The sequence below is a fragment of the Dendrobates tinctorius genome, unplaced genomic scaffold (assembly GCF_039654945.1).
Source record: "Dendrobates tinctorius isolate UK_male_01 unplaced genomic scaffold, ASM3965494v1 ptg000030l, whole genome shotgun sequence".
In the NCBI taxonomy this organism is placed as follows: domain Eukaryota; kingdom Metazoa; phylum Chordata; class Amphibia; order Anura; family Dendrobatidae; genus Dendrobates; species Dendrobates tinctorius.
Window position 1 is genome coordinate 18,950,555 of NW_027361698.1, and position 17,541 is coordinate 18,968,095.

General features: G+C 43.0%; 1 protein-coding gene across 34 annotated transcripts in view; it reads right to left on the reverse strand.

Annotated features, from left to right (window-relative positions):
- ANK2 (ankyrin 2) overlaps positions 1 to 17,541 on the reverse strand; it is a 772,868-nt gene that overhangs the window by 48,138 nt on the left and 707,189 nt on the right. For all 34 annotated transcript variants that reach the window (XM_073571907.1, XM_073571914.1, XM_073571911.1 and 31 more), the window contains 4 exons: positions 12,177 to 12,251; positions 9,672 to 9,803; positions 5,737 to 5,883; positions 847 to 1,093 (listed from right to left, as the gene is read on the reverse strand). In XM_073571907.1, coding sequence (XP_073428008.1) covers positions 847 to 1,093; positions 5,737 to 5,883; positions 9,672 to 9,803; positions 12,177 to 12,251 — 601 coding nt within the window. The remainder of the gene's footprint in view (positions 1 to 846; positions 1,094 to 5,736; positions 5,884 to 9,671; positions 9,804 to 12,176; positions 12,252 to 17,541) is intronic.

Consider the following 17,541-nt stretch of genomic DNA (forward strand, 5'->3'; position numbering starts at 1 on the left):
CTATGTGGCACTTGAGGAAAAAAACAGATTGCTTTACATTCTGTTGATAAATACCCACGCCCCAATACCACCCTTAACGAATGGTGTATAGAGGAAATACACACAAGCAACAAGTTGAATGTACACACCTGTCAACAGTGTGGAAATGGAATTAGAAATTAGGCCAGGTTCACACTTACGAGAAACTTGCACGGGTCTCACGTCTCAATACCCAGCACTGCCGCCAGCACTCGGACTGGCGCTTACAGCTGCATAGAAATACATGCAGCCGCACACTCCAGTCCTGAGTGCCAGCAGCAGTGCTGGGTATTGAGACAGGAGACTCCTGCGAGTTTCTCGCAAGTGCGACCCCGGCCTTAGATGAGAAATGAATGATAAACCATTGTGCTAAAATGCTGTTTAAGCAACACGCTGATACAGGAATAGGAAATAAGACTGTGAATCAAATGAATCTGTAATGACTGTAATTGTACGTACTTGGTGTAATCACTGATAACAGCAATAGTTACAGAAACAAATGTAGGCTGAAAATATTCAGCATAAATAACAAGTAGAAACTTCTTCAAGGCAGGACTACAAAAACCAGGGGTCTGGAGCAAAGAAAAAGCCCAACAATGCAGATGTAAAAATATGAACAATTAAAATAATATAATAATGAATATGTTGCACAGATGCACAAAAAGCTGTGATGAAACGAGCCACCAGACACCCTAAAGAAATCTATATAAATGTCAAATAAAGAATATAAAAGTAACAGCCACGTATAATTGATTAATTAGCTACATTCTTACTAAAATATAAAAACTGTCAGTTTTTTTTCCCATTTTCCAACTGATGAAAACTTACACATATTTTAGTTTAGAAGACAAGGATTCCTCTATTTTCTCTTTCTGTAGTTGACGAATTATTTCTGCAACCGACTTGTCATCGTCAGCCCTGCCAGAGCTTTCATGGAAGGGTGAATAACTGATTGAAACGTCCTCCTCAGACACAAGGGGAGGATGTTCACCCTTCTCAACGCCTCGTGATTCTGAATGATCAATATTGATCTGCTTTTGAGGGCTGGAAAACTCATCCTGAAGAGCTGAAAAGCCTGCGAATATAAATGAAGTATTCACTACAAGCAATTACTACTGAAAGTAGAAGCCACAATACTGTGCAAGGAATACCAACTAACTAGAACATGGATATTTCTATCGCTTTTGGTGCACAAAGATGCCGGTAGATTGACTTTCTATGGAATTGGTAATAGAAGGAAGGAATTTACCTATGCCTGAAACAGAGAGATTACATCAGATAGTGAGTCCCAGTAAGGAAACAAATGAGGTGAGTACTTACATGTAAAAAAATGACAATATTTAAACAGCCAGACAAAAATAAAATACTATTATTTACTAAGGTTTACTATTTTTTTTTATATATGTATAGCAATGACAGCTATATTAGATAATGTGGAAACAATGTGGCAAGAATACACAAATTGAATAATACTTGGATCCATACTGAATCCAAAAGAACAAACCTCGATATGAGCACATGGAAGTATAATAGGACTACATAGACTTCTATGGGCACAGCATTACGGTGCCTTCAAAACTCAGAAGTAGTATACAGTTGTGGTCAAAAGTATTGAGACCGATGGAAATTTTGGTTTTCACAAAGCTTGCCCCTTCAGTATTTTTAGATCTTTTTGAAACATGTCTTTGAGGTAACTGACATACCGTTATCAGAATTTCATGTTTTTAGACTTTTAGTGACAAATATCTAAGTTTATGCAAATACTCAATATTTAGTGCTAAGATTGCTGTAAAAGAGAAATAGCGCATTAGGGCATTATCCCGTGTGCAGATAACAATTGCAAGTAATACACTCACCAAATGGAGTTTTGAAACAGGCAATGGAGGATTCGCTGCTGCAGAACCACAGACCCATGAGGGACCAACATAGAAGATTCAGGATAGGAAAAATGTGGTCAGACAATCCGCGCTGCGCATCACTAAAAACTCGAATTATTAATACAGTGTTATTTATACTACGCGTTTCAGAGTCTCACAGAACTCCTTCCCCAGGTAAAACCACCAGATGTTTTTTTTCTGAGGAAGGAGTTCTGTGAGACTCTGAAACGCGTAGAATAAGGCAAACCTTTACTGTTCCACCACCCCAACTACTCCACATACCAGACCTCTGCCCTTCCCTAATAACCTCCCTCGTTCCACCACCCCAACTACTCCACATACCAGACCTCTGCCCTTCCCTAATAACCTCCCTCTCCAACATCACTGAAGGAGAGCTTACTCATCTCCTTTCCAAATCACACCTCACCACCTGTGCACTTTACACCATCCCTTCCCACCTGCTCCCCAACCTCACTAACATGATCATTCCAGCCTTAACTCATCTCTTCAACCTATCCCTATCTTCTGGTACCTTCCCCTCTGCCTTCAAACATGCCACCATAACACCCATCCTCAAAAAAAAATCAAACCTTGACCCAACTGCTATGCCCAGCTATCGCCCCATATCACTGCTCCCGTTTGATTCCAAACTCCTTGAACAGCATGTCCATGCTCAACTTTCCTCCCACCTCTCATCTAACTCCCTCGTTGACCTCCTCCAATCTGGCTTCTGCCCCCACCATTCCACTGAAACTGCCCTGACCAAAATTACTAATGACTTACTCACAGCCAAAGCTAACAGACAGTTCTCCATCCTCCTCCTTCTCGACCTGTCCTCTGCCTTTGACACAGTCAACCACTGCCTAGTACTACAAATTCTTTCTTCCCTTGGCATCAAAGACCTTGCCCTGTCCTGGATTGCCTCATACCTTTCTGACCGCACATTCAGCGTTTCCCACACCCAAACTCCCTCCTCATCTCGCCCTCTATCTGTTGGAGTCCCCCAAGGCTCTGTCCTGGGGCCCCTACCTCTTTACATCTATACTCTTGGCCTAAGACAACTCAAAGTCCCATGGCTTCTAGTACCACCTGTATGCAGACGAAACTCAGATCTACCTCTCTGGCCCAGATGTCACCTCTCTGCTGTCCAGAATCCCGGAGTGTCTATCAGCCATATCCTCCTTTTTCACCTCTCGCTTCCTAAAACTCAATGTAGACAAAACTGAACTCATTATCTTTCCTCCATCTCACATACCTTCCCTACCCGATCTATCTATTATGGTAAACGGCATCACGCTCTCTCCCGCACCTGAAATCCGCTGTCTCGGAGTAACTCTCAACTCTGCCCTGTCCTTCAAACCACACGTCCAAACTCTTGCCACCTCCTGTCGCCTCCAACTCAAAAATATTTCCAGAATCCGTCCCTTCTTCTGCCCTCAGTCTACTAAAACTCTTGTACATGCCCTCATTATTTCCCGCCTTGACTACTGCAACACTCTCCTCTGTGGCCTCCCTGCTAATTCTCTTGCACCACTCCAGTCTGTCCTCAACTCTGCTGCCCAACTAATCCACCTCTCTCCTCGCGACTCCCCTGTCTCTGCCCTCTGCAAATCCCTCCACTGGCTCCCAATTCACCAACGCATCCAGTTCAAACTACTAACACTGACCTACAAAGCCATCCACAACCTATCCCCTCCCTATATCTCTGAACTAATCTCCCAATATCTTCCCTCACATAATCTTTGATCCTCCCAAGACCTCCTACTCTCCTCCACACTTATTCGTTCCTCACACAACCGCCTCCAAGATTTCTCCCAAATATCCCCTATCCTCTGGAATTCCATGCCTCAACACGTCCGATTATCCACCACCCTCACATCCTTCAAACGGAACCTGAAAACCCATCTTTTCAGGAAAACCACCAGAGCTGCTGCACCCCAACCTTCTGTCTCTTCCCCACTATCCCATAGAATGTAAGTCCGCAAGGACAGGGTCCTCTCCCCTCTCTACCAGCCTATCATTGTAAATTTGTTTACTGTTAACGATATCTATAACTTTGTATAACCCCCCTTCTCATGTACAGCACCATGGAATTAATGGCGTCATATAAATAGATAATAATAATAAAGACCACTGTATTAATAATCCGAGTTTTTAGTGATTTGCAGCGCGGATTATCAGACCACATTTTTCCTATCCTGAATCATCAATATTTAGTGCTGACACTTATTTTTCAAGATTTCTGCAAATCACTTTGCTATGCTGGATATCATCTTCTGGGCCAAATCCTGAGGGATGACAACCCATCCTTGTCTAATCAGATTATTGGAGTTTATTCCAATTTCTGTGTTTTTGTTTGTCCACATGCTTATTGAGAATTGAACACAGGTTCTCAATGAGATGGAGATCTGGGGAGTTTCCTAACCACAGTCCCAAAATTTCAAAGCTTTGCTAATTGAGGCACTTAGTTTACACTTTTACCTTGTGACATGGTCTCTATCATATAGGAAAAAGAACTGTTCATTACCAAATTATTCCTGGATTGTTGTTGAGACGTTGCTCTTGGAGGATATTTAGATGCTAACACCCTCGCACCTCTCCAGTCCATCCTTAAGTCTGCTGCCCGACTAATTCATCTCTCTCCTCGCTACTCCTCCGCTTCTCCCCTCTGCAAATCTCTTCACTGGATTCCATTCCCTCAGCGTATCCAGTTCAAATTACTAATACTGACCTACAAGGCCATCTATAACCTGTCTCCTCCATATATCTCTGAATTAATCTCCCGATATCTTCCCTCACGTAATCTCCGATCCTCCCAAGACCTCTTTCTCTCCTCCACACTTATTCGCTCCTCACCCAACCGCCTCCAAGACTTCTCCCGAATAGCCCCCATCCTCTGGAATTCTTTGCCCCAACACGTCCGGCTATCAACCACACTCGGATCCTTCAGACGGAACCTGAAAACCCATCTCTTCAGGAAAGCCTACAGCCTGCAATGATCCCCGCTTCCCCCTCACCACTACTGGAGCTACCGCCTCACCATCACTGGAGCTGCTGCAAGCCCCCAACCTACTGTCTCCTACCCCACCATCCTGTAGAATGTAAGCCCGAAAGGGCAGGGTCCTCTCTCCCCTCCATATCAGTCTGTGATTGTTAGTTTGTTTACTGTAAGCGAAATCTGTAATTTGTATGTAACCCCTTCTCTTGTACAGCACCATGGAATCAATGGCGCTATATAAATAAACATAAATAACAATAATACAATTCTTTATTCATGACAATGTTCTTAGGCAAAATTATGATTGAGCCTTTGGATGAAAAGCAACATGAATGCTGTCAGGATGCCTTACTGGATCTTTTTACACTGTGCTGTTTTTCCTGTGTCAGTTCTATTATTGAAAACTGAAAATGAATTGATATTTGCATTGATAGATATGAAAATGTTGCGAATGATTCTATTACAAGGATAGGTTTCCATCAGTCAGGATTTGGCCAAGAAGCTGATATCCAGCTGCCAGGGAGCAATTTCAGAACTCTTGAAAAACAACACAAAATTGATGTATTTGTCTATAAAAGTTTAAAACATATGAAATCCTTAAAATTATAACCATAGAAACATCTGACTAACAGATCTAAAAACACAAACAGCAAATTTTTTGAAAACCAAAACTTTGTGTCAGTGTTTTGGACACGACATTGATTACATGGTAGTATCCATCCTCATTCGGATACTCCATACTGAACCGTTTCTTAGAATGCCACCAATGAAAGATCATAACATAACAGCCACCTCTAGATAGGTCCCGTCCCCATTTACTGCAGGTTTGTAGCATTTTACCACCTTCACTATGATCCAGGGTAATTGTCTGCTCTATATCGGCATATGTGCGATTGGCATGGCGTAGCATTGGCTCTTTCATGTACGATTCCATGAGGTGGACAATATCCATTCGGTTGATCTTGGTGAGGCACTGGTTTAGACTGGAATCTAAATTAAAAAAAGGAACATGATGAGCAATGACTGAAATGAGATATAAATATATTTTTATCCGACTACCAGCAGTCTCTGCAAGGTTTGGAGAATGAACGACAATTGAGTTATTCTGTAAGTATATAAGAGCAAAGCAAAGGATGCAGAGCTATCACAGTAAGAGGGAAGCAGAGCTTCAAAAGTAAGAGGGATGCAGAGCTACATCAGTAAGAGGGATGCAAAGCTACATCAGTAAAAGGGATGCAAAGTTACATCAGTAAGAGAGATGCAGATATACATCAGTAAGAGGGATGCAGAGCTATAATAGTAAGAGGGATGCAGAGCTACATCAGTAAGAGGGATGCAGAGCTACATCAGTAAAAGGGATGCAGAGCTACATCAGTAAGAGGGATGCAGAGCTACATCAGTAAGAGGGATGCAGAGCTACAATAGTAAGAGGGATGTAGAACTACATCAGTAAGAGGGATGCAGAGCTACAACAGTAAGAGGGATGCAGAGCTACATCAGTAAGAAGGATGCAGAGCTACAACAGTAAGAGGGATGCAGAGCTACAACAGTAACAGGGATGAAGAGCTATAAAATTAAGAGATGCAGAGCTACAATAAGAGGGATGTGGAGCAATACCAGTAAAAAGAATGAAGAGCTACAACAGTAAGAGGGATGCAGAGCTACAACAGTAAGAATGATGTGGAGCTTCAAAAGTAAGAGGGATGAAGGACTTCAACAGAAAGAGGGATGCAGAGCAATACCAGTAAAAAGGATGAAGAGCTACAACAGTAAGACAGGTACAGAGCTACAACAGTAAGAGGAATGCAGAGCAATACACGTAAAAAGGATGAAGAGCTACAACAGTAAGAGGTGTGCAGAGCTACAACAGTAAGAGGGATGTGGAGCAATACCAGTAAAATAATGAAGGGCTACAACAGTAAGAAGGATGCAGATCTACAACAGTAACATGGATGAAGAGCTACAACAGTAACAGGGATGAAGAGCTACAACAGTAAGAGAGATGTTGAGCAATACCAGTAAAAGGGATGTAGAGCTTCAACAGTAAGTGGGATAAAGAGCTCCAACATTAAGAGGGATGAAGAGCTGCAGCGGTAAGAGGGATGCAGAGCTACAACAGTAAGAGGGATGCAGAGCTACAACAGTAAGAGGGATGCAGCGCTACAACAGTAAAAGGGATGCAGAGCTACAACAGTAAGAGAGATGCAAAGCTACAACACTAAGAGAGATGCAGAGCAACTACAGTAAGAAGGATAAAAAGCTACAATAAATGTTTTAGGAAGTATTGGGGGCATGGTACAGATAAATTCACACTTGGATGTACCATTACTATAATCTTAATACACTTAGAATACTTAGTGAATTAGGGACCCTATACCATGCTACAGTAAGTTTGCATCTACAAAACATTCAAGTCCTTAGACCTTGTTGGCTATTCTGATTTATTTGTTCCCATCATTTTCCACTAAGTGGAAACATATGCAGATCCATGTGGCTTTCATGTACTCTATCTTCTAGTCTGAAGTTTGTGAATGACATCGCTAAGGGTACCGTTACACCTAGCGACTCACCAGCGATCCCGACCAGCGATATGACGCGGTTAGGATCGTTGGTGAATCGCTGGGTGGTCGCTATTGAGCTGCCACACAGGCAGATCTCACTAGCGACATCGCAGGGGACGGGGATCGCTACTTACCTGTCAGACGGGGCGATCCTGCGTCCTCCCGCCCGGCTCCACACGTCGCTCGTCGTCACAGCAGGAAGCGCCGCAGGAAGTGGACGACGAGGAATGGTCCAGCAGCTTCTCGCGCGATCAGCGATAACCAGCGGGGGAGCCGGTCGGAGGTAAGTATCACATGCAGCGATATCGCTAGTAATATCGCTGTAACGTCACAAAATCAGTGACTTTACAGCGATATTGCTAGCGATATCGCAGTGTGTAACGGGGGCTTAATATAATGACATGTAGCTTTCAGACACATTTCCAATAAACAGAAGTTACATAGAGCAATCTTAAAATTTAAAAACTTAAACTATTGTTTAGCATGTATTTTTTTTTAACACTTAAAGGGATTGTCTGGGCATATATCTGCACATGAAAGTGGCTGATATACAGTTTATTTGCTATTGACCATGTCATCTGTAGTGATAAACAGTGTGAGGAGGCTTATTCAAACAATTTTATTGTCAAATCCAATATCAAGACTAATAAAATTATTATATATTTTTAATGTGTGTTTTTTTTAATTGTTTTACAACATGTTACTCCGCAAAAGTATAAAAAAGACCAACAAATATTGTACATAGTATCACTGGAAATGTAACGACCCATATAATAAGAGTTAACACTTTGTAATTGTACATCAATTGGTGTACACTAAGAAATGTAAAAAGTAATATGTACCCCAGAAATAGTTCTATTAAATGACAAGCTTTGCAAAAGACAAAGCCTGAGAAATACTGTAGAATACATACACACAAAAAATGAAAACAACCATGGCTTTTGGAATACTTGGGCTATTGTTGAGCAAAACTATATTGCTGTCAAATTAAACATAACACAAAAACTAAGAATAAGTCATATGTACCCCAACATAGGGCCCTTGAAAAAAAATAAAAATAACTCATTACATAAAAAAAAGACCATGACTACAAAAACAGAAAAATGTGAAATTTAGGAAAAAGGAAGTTGTAACCACTGGGTGGGTTGCAATGTTAAGATATCAATACATTTTGCAACTTAAAGAACACAGTGGTTGCAAATTTCTTTGCCTTGGATCAAATAACACACATTTTTTTGTTTTCTCAATAAACTTTTTTTATTTCAGTTTTTCCCTACATTTTTATATTTGATATTGATTAATACTTTGTTTTGCTTTCTATCTGGATTCAGTTCACAGTTGAAAAGCACCACGTCCCCTCTTCTCAGCACTTCTTGAGAGATGAGCATTACATGGATGTAGGGAAGGTGACCTGACGGACGGACTTGTCAGCAAGTAGGAAGGAGGGTTTGCACATTTTAGGCAGATTTCAGTTATGACAGTGGGGAAACAGCTAGGAAAGTGTAGGTGACGTGCAGTACCTGGGGTTGACCACAAGATGGCAGGAAGGAGTGTGAGTTCAGGACTTAACAGCAGCTTAGGGCTTTAGAAACAGTTGGTCATGGGGGGCGGAGTTACAGGGAACCGGGAAAGTTATAAATTTGACAGGAGGGTTCCAGAAAGTTCCAGTCCCTGGGAGGAGCTCAAGAGGAGAGGAGCCTGTGGCAAAGTGGGTGTTGGGAGGAAAGCTCAACCAGGGGACTGAAGAGAGAAGAAGTCAGGGGGGTGGTCCTGGCACAAAGTACCGCAGTACAGACGAGGTCCCGAGGGAAAGCATACCGAATTTGATGACGACAGCTGACCAGTAAAATTACTGTTGGTGTACAGGCCTAAGGCGGCCACAGTGACCAAACTGGCAGGAACGTCACTAAGCTGAGAAAGGGACGGTGTGTGTATCTACGTCCGAAGTGAAAGTACGGTGTGTGTACCGGGGCCTGGAAATGGAGGGCCGTGAAGAAATTGCGGTGTGTTGTCAGAGCCGTCAGTCGGACAGCGGTAAATAAACTTAGACCTGTTGCACCCGAAAACTGCCTCAATCTTGTGTCTGTACGTTACTGCGCGGTATACAGAGGGACCACCCCCCAGTCCGGCCCACCGACCCTACATGGACATAGTCAATATTACGGGATGTCAGATGTAATGTATGACCCTCTCTTTGGTTATGGGTTCATCACTTACCTGTTGCATGTTTTCCATCTCTATCAAGCCAATATTTAAGCAATGCATGGCTCTGATCCTGTAAGGAATTTGGATTTTCCACTCGTATTTGGTGAATTTGTTCTTCTGTGAAGTCCAGCTCTCTAGCTAGTTCTGAAAAAAATCAGAAAAGCCCTATTGTTAGCAGTCTGCAGACAAAGACAAATCCAGCTGTGTCGAGATTATGCCACCTAGTGGACGATGGAGATATCATTTTAGCACAAATAAATAGGTTCATTTTTATATGTCTTTTTTTTAATTGTACTTTGTAGTCCCCTTAAAGAACAGAAACCTGCGGTTGTCCAATTGCTTGTACTATATACTTCAGCACAAATGAATTGCAGTGTATAGTAAAAATCACGGTCAACACACTGGCCAGCATAGGAGCATAGTCATGGCCGGCACATGGGTCTTCATGGCAGTGCTAAGAATGGTAACTGTTGCAGTTAGAGCAGTGACATATAACAGGCTAACAACAGCGAGCAGCTGCACCCGCGGCTGTTAGAGACAGATGAAGGCGGAGTAACACAGCCACCATAAGCCTGCAATAAAGTCGGCTCAAAAGGCTACTTCAAAAAAGGGAATTTGAGACAAGATCTAATAGTGCATCATATATTAGGAAAGTGTTAAAAGGGTTTTCCCACAAATAACAATCTCGCTTCACTGGGTGCACCGCTGATTGCTAGAAATGGTGTGCTATGTGCCAGACTCCACCATCACTCCATTCGAACTCCTCCTCCTTGTGATCAGCCAGAAAAGAGGAGTCATAGACATCAGGTTTTTACTAAGTAATCTGACAGCACCATAATGTAAAAGCAGAGCCCTGATTTCAGCTACGCTGTGTTTTGATGGCAGTGGCATAGCAACTGTTTGTGGCGCCCGGGGCGGTCGAAGAATTTGCCGCCCCATTGGTCGTTGATAATCCGGAAGCATCCGAAGAGCCCACACTACACTCAAAGATCTAATTTTTTGTCTGCTACTAACTCTGCTGTTACTATTTCAACATTTCTAGACTAGTCTCTACGGCCTGTGTGGCAGAACTGGATGCCGGCACATGCACATCGTGACTGCACCACCGAGTATGGAGCTCTGTGCTGGCTCTGATGGCCCACAACCACGCTCAGGGTCAGCGCATGCACACCACGGCGTGGACCACTGTGGATGTGCCAGCACTTAGCGCTTCCTCAATCAGTAGACCAGTGGCAGCCTGACAGGACAATCAGAAGGGGCACACCCCAGAGACAGCTCACCGCCTCTGGGGTCACTGCTGCTGATGGGAAATTAATCGGGACCCAGTCATTTACAAACCAGTGATCATCATTATCTGGGAGAAAAAGGTCCTCCTGACCTCTATCCTGCACCATCATGTGAGAGGTGCAGATATCAGGAGGAGGGAAGCACTGCATGGTGCAGCAGGTAAATGTGAGTGGAGGAAAGGCCATCTCTAGGGTCAGCGGTATAGCGCGGTCATGTGACCCACCCACGGTGCCACAGCGCACGGGAGTGCAGGGATACGCACCTGTCAGGTAGAAGCTTCTCTCACTCGTCGCTTATTTTGTCTTCCTCCTGGAGACTTTGGACTATTTTTTATTTACGGCCACACCCACTCAGCTGCTCTGTCCGTGATTGGACTCTGTGTCCCGTCACTCCCTGAGAAGCCCCGCCCCAGCAGTAGGTGCCGCCCCTCGACCCTGGGACACACCCAGGTTATCTGTACCGCAGTGTGAGTGAGCATTAACCTCTCCCTTCCCGTGGATGGAGAGGTAGTCGTCACCCAGCAGCGTGTTTCTGGCTCACAGGGCCGGGCTGTCGGGTGATGACACAGCAGTAACTGCCGCTTATGCTCGCATTGTACCTGACCTGTCATGTCATTACAGCTGCTGCACTGTGCCTCCATGGCGCGCTTCTCCCACAGAGGAGAGGAATTGCTGCTGCTGCCGTGCTGCCCCCACACACGTGCCGCCTGGGGCGGACCGCCCCCCCCACGCTACGCCACTGTTTGATGGTTCAATGCAATCAGTGTTTTATCAGCATGAGATTATCAACTACAGGACAACTGGCCTCATACATACTAGTACAGCCACGCACCAAACATTGATTAGCAGCTTTTTGTCACTATACAATGTGCACAGAAGGCTGCGATGTTGGCGAGGTTATACACTGCTAAATATCTCCTAGAACTGCAGCAGAGAAAACTGTCATTTTATCATAACTACTGCACCTAGTAAACTAAGTGATACATCGCTGGAATTAGGGTCTCTGTCCCTGCTTACATAGCAAAACTCTGCTGACAGATTCCCTTTTATACACAAACAGTAAATGTACTTGCATAGATTTTTCTTGTGATTTTGACCATAAAATAAAAACACAAAGCAGTATGCAAATACAAGTATCTGACAGCTTTCCATAGCAGCGATACTGCTGTCAGAGGCATGCACCCATGTGACAATTCAAAATAATAAATGATATTTCGATTTAAAACATTACCGGTCCAGCTAAAGCCCAGATGATCAGCAATATGAGCAAGTCTCTGCTCTGTCCTCTCTTGGTCCTCCTCAAAATCTATAGAATATAAACCAAAACAATGGAATATGTCACCAGTGTGTAATTGTTTTGTGAAAGAGATAAAAAAAATGACTGCAGAAGTTGCAAGTGATGCGATCTCACTTTATCTTGATATGGTAATAATATAATCTGGGAGCGTTTTTAGAGTGAAAAGAAACAGAATAAGAAAAGAGCAAAATTTCTACAAAACAAAAATATAAAAAACCTAATAGATCAAATTATTGTGAGGTCTGCAAAGAGTGATGTTCATTACATATTCATTTATCGAGAAATATAGGACAGCAGCTTAGTTTCATACAGTTCAATAAGATGTGAATGAAGCGCCTGCGCGTGTCCAGCGTATTTCTTAGGGTATGTGCACAGTCACGTTGCGGATTCTACTGCGGATCGATCCGCAGCAGCTGCGTACAGTACCATTAAAGTAAAGCTAAAATGAAAAACGCTGTGCACATGCTGTGGAAAAATCCGCATCATAAACTCTGCGGGTTCATTTCCGCAGGATGTCAATTCTTTGTGTGGATCCACAGCATTTTAACAAATGCTCCATTATAGGAATCTGCAGGTGTCTAAACGCAAAAGAAATCTGCACAAAATCTGTACTAAGGCTGGTTTCACATTTGCGTTTTTTTTCTGCGGTATTTTAGCGCTAAATAGCGCATGCGTTTTTTTTTCCTATACTTTGCATGGGATGCGCTTATGTGCGCATACACATGCGTTTGTACGCGTTTTACCGTGCATGCGTTTTTTTGCGGTATGCGCTCGGGCGCACAAAATGCAACCTGTTGCATTTTTTGAGAGTCCGACTTGCCTCAAAAAAACGCATGCGCGCGCAATGCGTTTTTTTACAGCAAGACACCCATTATAAGTCTATGGTGAGCATATGTGCGCATTGGCATGCTTATGTATGCGTTTTTTTGCACATGCGTTTTTTTTTTTTACCATTAGTTTAGACAATGGAATTTAGGGGTTTGGGTTAGAGTTAGGGTTAGTTAAGGGGGTTTAGGGTTAGGGTCAGGGTTAGGGTTAGGATCAGGGTATGGTTTGGTTAAGGGTTAGGGTCAGGGTTAGGGTTAGGATCAGGGTATGGTTTGGTTAAGGGTTAGGGTTAGGGTCAGGGTTAGTTAGGGTTTAGGGTTTGGGTTAGGGTTAAGTATGGTTTGGTTAAGGGTTAGGGTCAGGGTTAGGGTTAGGGTCAGGGTTAGGGTTAGTAAAGTCATGGTTTGGGTTAGTGTGAGGGGCCACCTAATGTTGGAAAAAAACGCAAACGCGGTAAAAACGCACTAAAAACGCATACAAACGCATAAAAACGCTGCGTTTTTTTCATGCATGCTCATAAAAATGCTTGAAAAAAACCCAGCAGTTGTATGCTTTTGTATGCGTTTTTTCAATGCGTTTTTTTGCGGGAAAAACGCGCTGCAAAAAAAAGCAATTGTGAAACTAGCCTAAATCCGCAGGTAAAACGCAGGTCATTTTGCCTGCAGATTTAGCCAAATCCGCACGGCAATATCCGCAGGGTAATCCGCAACGTGTGCACATACCCTTAGGGTAGACTGATGTACGGCACATGTCATCAGCAAGTCCAAAGCAAAGCTGCACATGCAGATGATTCACCACAGCCAAATCCATTACGGAAAAATGTTCCATTTATGAGTGGCCCTATGGTGCTCTGCACTGGCACTTTATTATGGGGTAAGTTCCAGCAATGATGATGGATATATGCATATGCACTTTGCAAATACTGCATTATCACTGATAACCAATATTATCTGAAAAGCTAGAGGAAGATAATAATCATGATCAACGTATGGGTCCCCTATTTAGAATCATCATTGTTTACACACCGACACGGGTTACTATAAGAGATCTATATAGCGGAGCTACTAGAATTGAAATGTAAATGAAGTATATGGTATATCTTTTTCCCTCTATGAATGCTTCTCAGCAGTTGGTAATTCTTACCCAATATTACTGCTCTCAGGGTGATACTACCGTGTTTCCCCGAAAGTAAGACCCTGTCTTACATTAATTTTACCCCAAAAAGTCCCACCCTGTCTTACTTTCGGGGGAGGTCTTACATTAGCCGAAAAAAAATGACAATTTCTTTTTAACCAATAAATTAACATTTATTAACATGCTGTTATACCCCATAACAGTGCCGTATCCCACTGCACACAGCCCCACACCCCATAACAGTGCCGTATCCCACTGCACACAGCCCCACACCCCATAACAGTGCCGTATCCCACTGCACACAGCCCCACACCCCATAACAGTGCCGTATCCCACTGCACACAGCCCCACACCCCATAACAGTGCCGTATCCCACTGCACACAGCCCCATACCCTATACAGTACATGTTTCCCTACTTGGTTTTTAAATGCTGGACGTTTTCCTCTGCGGTGCGGCTGTGGGTGCGGAAGGCCTGTGTTGCAGGGAACGCTGTGCCAATCAGCAGGGAAACAGCGGTGACGTGGGGCTGGGGCGGCCAATTACAGCCCAAGCTGCTGGACCAATCAGTGCTCGAGCCGGGGGCCGGCGGTGACGTGGGGAACAGGGGCGGCCAATGAGCTGTTGAGCTGGGCGGATTGCGGGGTTAACACGGCGAGTTAACCCCATGAGCGCTGGACCCGCCCAGCTGCACCTGAGGACACCTCTGGAGCCTGGGGACCCAATGGGGGACAGGGGCGGCCCAAAGGTAAGGGCCTTACATTTCACAGCGGCCCCCAACCCTGCCTTACATTCGGGGGAGGCCTTACATTGAAGGACCCCCCCGTAACCCCCACCCTGTCTTACTTTCGGGGGGGTCCTACTTTCGGGGAAACAGGGTATGTCTTCTCTTTGATCACCTCATTGTTTGATTATTTTTGATTTGTATAGGTTTGTAATTGAATTTTTGCATAATTAAATAATTCTTTTCCCTTTATATAAAGTCTTACTGTTTTTTTTTTATTTATATATATCCTCTTTTGTTTTTACTAATAACTGAATTTGTTATTTCTGAAAATTTAGTACTTCGTAAAGTTTTCTCTATGAGTGAACAACATTAAACTACAATCTTTGGTAGCTTCCGCTTTATGAAATAGATCTCTAATTATCTTTAATAATATACATGTTATGTATTGTTTTTAAATGTTTTTTTTACTATCTTATAAAGTGATACCATATCACTAGGATATGCCATTACCTTATAATCAGTTGGACATAACATTTATATAACTTCCTGCTTGCGGTGTATCCATTCAAGACCAAGTCCTGCTCAGCCCTTATTCACATTGACACATGGTAAAGTTTTAATGCTAGAGGTTAAGACCATCCCCACTGTGGTACATCTTGACTCTGGTGGGATGGCTTTCACATTTTTTTTTAATTGGAAATGGTGTTTAGGAAGTACCCAGACTTATTTATATGCGCTATTGCTTTTTACTTACTTACTGCAAGGGTATATGTTCCTATATTCAAGTGTCAACATGCTCCTGTTTTTGCATGTATACCAACGTATACTCCAGTTCATTTTTTTATTTTTTTCACGGTTAGATCATGAAAAAAAAAAGGATTGGAACTACAATTTTAACAGCCTGATCAGTCTCTTCCACAACTTCATCTGTCAAAGAAGATCTAGAAGATTACCATACTTATCAGATGGTCGTCCAGCCTCCCAAAATAGTTGGGGCCAGAAATTTTTCATTGAATGCGTATGGTGACCTAAAAGAGGACCTGTCACAAGATCAAAAGTGGACAACGTTTGATCATATCTTATTCTGGCTGCTTATATATATATATATATATATATATATATATGTGTGTGTGTGTGGGGGGGGGCGTAACTTTAGGATGTTCGCCATTATTACCCCATGAGCGACGCCCTTTTCGTAAAGACTATTAAGAGTTCGCATTAGAAGAAAAGTCCCATATCTCCGGAACAGTTTAGCAGATTTAAGCAGGAATAAAGCAGCAGGAATAAAATATTAGCAAAAAAGTGGTCACTTTTGATTGGCAGAGCACCAGTGTGCGTCGTGTCTGATGAGGTTGAATTCAGCACACGTCCTTTGGTGTTTCAGTAAATCGACAAACTTTATGAATCAAATGCTAAAATTCATTCCATATAGTTAACAGGACACCCTGAATTAAATGTTAACCACTGGCCTTTGTGTTTCTGATCTATTTATATGCAATGTCCTTAATCCAACCATGAGTAAGGACCACGAGTACAAATGGGTCTAAAAACAAGCATACCGGAGGATCCCATGTATTTCAGGATGCCTTGTATTAACTTTATGGAGTAAATGTTAACCTTGGATTTATTAAGTATGGTATGTTGTTTTAAAGACTTGCCAAAGGATGATCAGTTTAAAGGAATGTTAGATGATATTTTCTGGAATCACCCTCATCATGGACCAAATGCACCTAAGGCTGACACAGCTTTTCTCTCCTTGCACCCAGAAAACATTCAGATAATATGGAACTAAAATGACTTAACCCCTTAATGTCCAATGACGGACACAGTCCGTCATCAGACATTTCCCCTGCTTTGATGAGGGCTCCGGCGCTGAGCCCACATCAAAGCCGGGACATGTCAGCTGTTATGAACAGCTGACATGTGCCCGCAATAGGCGCGAGCGGAATCGCCGTCCGCCCGCGCCTATTAACTAGTTAAATGCCGCTGTCAAAGCTGACAGCGGGCATTTAAATAGAATTTCCGGCCGTCGGGCCGGAAATGACATCATCGCCGACCCCCGTCACGTGATCGGGGGTCGGCGTCACGTTGCCTGGACAACCAGAGGTCTCTATGAGACCTCTATGGTTGTTCCAGGCATAAGCCTATGGAGGTTATTGAAGCATGCCAAAAGTAAAAAAAAAAAAATGTTTAAAAATAAAAAAAAATTAAAAAAAACCTAAAAGTTCAAATCACCCCCCTTTCGCCCCAATCAAAATAAAACAGTAAAAAAAAAATCCCACATACACATATTAGGTATCGCCGCGTTCAGAATCGCCCGATCTATCAATAAAAAAAAAAGCATTAACCCGATCGCTAAACGGCGTAGCGAGAAAAAAATTCAAAACGCCAGAATTACGTTTTTTTGGTCACCAAGACATTGCATTAAAATGCAATAACGGGCGATCAAAAGAACTATCTGCACAAAAGTGGTGTCATTAAAAACGTCAGTCCGGCACGGAAAAAATAAGCCCTCACCCGACCCCAGATCATGAAAAATGGAGACGCTACGGGTCTCGGAAAATTGCGCAAATTTTTTTTTTTTTTTTTTTAGCAAACTTTGGAATTTTTGT